The sequence below is a fragment of the Lepidochelys olivacea genome (genome assembly GCF_965140295.1).
Source record: "Lepidochelys olivacea isolate rLepOli2 genome assembly, chromosome: 5".
Classification (NCBI taxonomy): Eukaryota; Metazoa; Chordata; order Testudines; family Cheloniidae; genus Lepidochelys; species Lepidochelys olivacea.
The window spans coordinates 111,931,313-111,936,121 of NC_140415.1; the positions used below are offsets into that span (position 1 = coordinate 111,931,313).

Here is a 4,809-nt window from a genome sequence, read left to right on the forward strand (position 1 = left end):
ACATAATTGATACTAGTTCCTCCTTTACAGCAAATTGCTCCCTCTCACCCAAAATCACATTAACAATGCCATGTGCTTTGGAAACAGGGTCAATTTCCTACAACTTGATTTGTCCTCCAAACTAATGGTTAAAATTTTCAAGAGCACCTAAGTTCCATTGAATCCTATGTATCTTAGGGTATGTCTACACTACGAAATTAGGTCGAATTTATAGAAGTCGGTTTTTTTGAAATCGGTTTTATATATTCGAGTGTGTGTGTCCCCACAGAAAATGCTCTAAGTGCATTAAGTGCATTAACTCGGCGGAGCGCTTCCACAGTACCGAGGCAAGCGTCGACTTCCGGAGCGTTGCACTGTGGGTAGCTATCCCACAGTTCCCGCAGTCTCCGCTGCCCATTGGAATTCTGGGTTGATATCCCAATGCCTGATGGGGCTAAAACATTGTCGCGGGTGGTTCTGGGTACATATCGTCAGGACCCCGTTCCCACCCTCCCTCCCCCCGTGAAAGCAAGGGCAGACAATCATTTCATGCCTTTTTTGTCTGCTGCCAGCCAAAGATGTAAAGGATAGATGGAGTGGGTCAGAACAAGAAATAGACCAGATTTGTTTTGTACTCATTTTCCTCCTCCCCTGTCTAGATCACACTGCAGTCAGTCACAGAGAAGGCGCAGCGAGGTTAATCTAGCCATGTATCAATCAGAGGCCAGGCTAACCTCCTTGTTCCAATAACAACGATAACTTTGGTGCACCATTTCTTATTGGAACCCTCCGTGCAGTCCTGCCTGAAATACTCCTTGATGTACAGGCACACCCTTTGTTGATTTTAGCTCCCTGAAGCCAACCCTGTAAGCCGTGTCGTCAGTCGCCCCTCCCTCCGTCAGAGCAACGGCAGACAATCGTTCCGCGCCTTTTTTCTGTGCGGACGCCATACCAAGGCAAGCATGGAGGCCGCTGAGCTCATTTTGGCAATTAGGAGCACATCAACCACCACACGCATTATCCAGCAGTATATGCAGCACCAGAACATGGCAACGCGATACCGGGCGAGGAGGCGACGTCAGCGCGGTCCCGTGAGTGATCAGGACATGGACACAGATTTCTCTGAAAGCATGGGCCCTGCCAATGCATGCATCATGGTGCTAATGGGGCAGGTTCATGCTGTGGAACGCCGATTCTGGGCTCGGGAAACAAGCACAGACTGGTGGGACCGCATAGTGTTGCAGGTCTGGGACGATTCCCAGTGGCTGCGAAACTTTTGCATGCGTAAGGGCACTTTCATGGAACTTTGTGACTTGCTTTCCCCTGCCCTGAAGCGCATGAATACCAGGATGAGAGCAGCCCTCACAGTTGAGAAGCGAGTGGCGATAGCCCTGTGGAAGCTTGCAACGCCAGACAGCTACCGGTCAGTTGGGAATCAATTTGGAGTGGGCAAATCTACTGTGGGGGCTGCTGTGATGCAAGTAGCTCACGCAATCAAAGATCTGCTGATATCAAGGGTAGTGACCCTGGGAAATGTGCAGGTCATAGTGGATGGCTTTGCTGCAATGGGATTCCCTAACTGTGGTGGGGCTATAGACGGAACCCATATCCCTATCTTGGCACCAGAGCACCAAGCCGGCGAGTACATAAACCGCAAGGGGTACTTTTCGATAGTGCTGCAAGCTCTGTTGGATCACAAGGGACGTTTCACCAACATCAACGTGGGATGGCCGGGAAAGGTGCATGATGCTCGCATCTTCAGGAACTCTGGTCTGTTTCAAAAGCTGCAGGAAGGGACTTTCTTCCCAGACCAGAAAATAACTGTTGGGGACGTTGAAATGCCTATAGTTATCCTTGGGGACCCAGCCTACCCCTTAATCCCATGGCTCATGAAGCCGTACACAGGCAGCCTGGACAGTAGTCAGGAGCTGTTCAACTACAGGCTGAGCAAGTGCAGAATGGTGGTAGAATGTGCATTTGGACGTTTAAAGGCGCGCTGGCGCAGTTTACTGACTCGCTTAGACCTCAGCGAAACCAATATTCCCACTGTTATTACTGCTTGCTGTGTGCTCCACAATATCTGTGAGAGTAAGGGGGAGACGTTTATGGTGGGGTGGGAGGCTGAGGCAAATCGCCTAGCTGCTGGTTACGCGCAGCCAGACACCAGGGCGGTTAGAAGAGCTCAGGAGGGCGCGGTACGCATCAGAGAAGCTTTGAAAACCAGTTTCATGACTGGCCAGGCTACGGTGTGAAAGTTCTGTTTGTTTTTCCTTGATGAAACCCCCCGCCCCTTGGTTCACTCTACTTCCCTGTAAGCTAACCACCCTCCCCTCCTCCCTTTAATCACCACTTGCAGAGGCAATAAAGTCATTGCTGCTTCACAGTCATGCATTCGTTATTCATTCATCACACAAATAGGGAGATGACTACCAAGGTATCCCAGGAGGGGTGGTGGAGGAGGGAAGGAAAATGCCACACAGCACTTTAAGCACAGCACTTTAAAAGTTTACAACTTTAAAATTTATTGAATGACAGCCTTCTTTTTTTTGGGCAATCCTCTGTTGTGGAGTGGCTGGTTGGCCGGAGGCCCCCCCACCGCGTTCTTGGGCGTCTGGGTGTGGAGGCTATGGAACTTGGGGAGGAGGGCGGTTGGTTACAGAGGGGCAGCAGTGGCAGTCTGTGCTCCAGCTGCCTTTGCTGCAGCTCAACCATACACTGGAGCATTCTGGTTTGGTCCTGCAGCAGCCTCAGCATTGAATCCTGCCTCCTCTCATCACGCTGCCGCCACATTTGAGCTTCAGCCCTGTCTTCAGCCCGCCACTTACTCTCTTCAGCCCGCCACTTACTCTCTTCAGCCCTCCACCTCTCCTCCCGGTCATTTTGTGCTTTCCTGCACTCTGACATTATTTGCCTCCACGCATTCGTCTGTGCTCTGTCAGTGTGGGAGGACAGCATGAGCTCGGAGAACATTTCATCGCGAGTGCGTTTTTTTTTTCTTTCTAAGCTTCACTAGCCTCTGGGAAGGAGAAGATCCTGTGATCATTGAAACACATGCAGCTGGTGGAGAAAAAAAAAGGGACAGCGGTATTTAAAAAGACACATTTTATAAAACAGTCGCTACACTCTTTCAGGGTAAACCTTGCTGTTAACATTACATACATAGCACATGTGCTTTCGTTACAAGGTCGCATTTTGCCTCCTCCCACCGCGTGACTACCCCCTCAACCTTCCCCCCTCCCTGTGGCTAACAGCGGGGAACATTTCTGTTCAGCCACAGGCAAACAGCCCAGCAGGAATGGGCTATACTGAGTGTCCCTGAAGAAAAGCACCCTATTTCAACCAGGTGACCATGAATTATATCTCACTCTCCTGAGGATAACACAGAGAGAGAAAGAACGGATTTTGGTTGAATGCCAGCAAACATACACTGCAATGCTTTGTTCTACAGTGATTCCCGAGTATGTGTTACTGGCCTGGAGTGATAAAGTGTCCTACCATGAAGGACGAAATAAGGCTGCCCTCCCCAGAAACCTTTTGCAAAGGCTTTAGGACTACATCTAGGAGAACCGCAAATGCCAGGGCAAAGTAATCCTTTCACATGCTTGCTTTTAAACCATGTATAGCATTTTAAAAGGTACACTCACCAGAGGTCCCTTCTCCGCCTGCTGGGTCCAGGAGGCAGCCTTGGGTGGGTTCGGGGGGTACTGGCTCCAGGTCTAGGGTGAGAAACAGTTCCTGGCTGTCGGGAAAACCGGTTTCTCCGCTTGCTTGCTGTGAGCTATCTACAACCTCCTCCTCATCTTCTTCGTCCCCAAAACCTGCTTCCGTATTGCCTCCATCTCCATTGAAGGAGTCAAACAACATGGCTGGGGTAGTGGTGGCTGAACCCCCTAAAATGGCATGCAGCTCATCATAGAAGCGGCATGTTTGGGGCTCTGACCCAGAGCGGCTGTTCGCCTCTCTGGTTTTCTGGTAGGCTTGCCTCAGCTCCTTCAGTTTCACGCGGCACTGCTTCGGGTCCCTGTTATGGCCTCTGTCCTTCATGCCCTGGGAGATTTTCACAAAGGTTTTGGCATTTCGAAAACTGGAACGGAGTTCTGATAGCACGGATTCCTCTCCCCAAACAGCGATCAGATCCTGTACCTCCCGTTCGGTCCATGCTGGAGCTCTTTTGCGATTCTGGGACTCCATCATGGTCACCTGTGCTGATGAGCTCTGCATGGTCACCTGCAGCTTGCCACGCTGGCCAAACAAGAAATGAGATTCAAAAGTTCGCGGTTCTTTTCCTGTCTACCTGGCCAGTGCATCTGAGTTGAGAGTGCTGTCCAGAGCGGTCAGAATGGAGCGCTCTGGGATAGCTCCCGGAGGCCAATACCATCGAATTGTGTCCACAGTACCCCAAATTCGAGCTGGGAACGTCGATTTAAGCGCTAATCCACTTGTCAGGGGTGGAGTAAGGAAATCGATTTTAAGAGCCCTTTAAGTCGAAATAAAGGGCTTCACTGTGTGGACGGGTGCAGGTTTAAATCGATTTAACGTTGCTAAATTCGACCTAAAGTCCTAGTGTAGACCAGGGCTTAGGTGCCCTGGAAAGTTGTACCCTAGGTCATAAATTCCTTGCTGTATTAAACAAGTAATTATCAGTACTCCTTCAGCAAATTGGATTAATAGATGCCAAACATTCAAAGTGGGACAGTGCAGCAAAACTCTACATTAATTCTCGTTCTGCAGTTTATTAGGGTGCAGGAGACGGTGGTATGTTTGTTACAGAATCAGAACAATTGTAAGTTTCATAGGCCTTAATGCTACCATCACATGCACTGAGTGGAT

General features: G+C 49.9%; 1 protein-coding gene across 1 annotated transcript; it reads right to left on the reverse strand.

Annotated features, from left to right (window-relative positions):
* Positions 1-2,582: 2,582 nt before the first annotated feature.
* LOC311520588 (myb/SANT-like DNA-binding domain-containing protein 7) lies at positions 2,583-4,200 on the reverse strand (the record flags this gene model as incomplete). The annotated part of the gene is made up of 2 exons (XM_084628142.1): positions 2,583-3,036; positions 3,624-4,200. The coding sequence occupies 2 exons, from the start codon at positions 4,198-4,200 to the stop codon at positions 2,951-2,953; spliced, it is 663 nt and encodes a 220-aa protein (XP_084484268.1). The 3' UTR covers positions 2,583-2,950.
* Between the last annotated feature and the right edge of the window lie 609 nt (positions 4,201-4,809).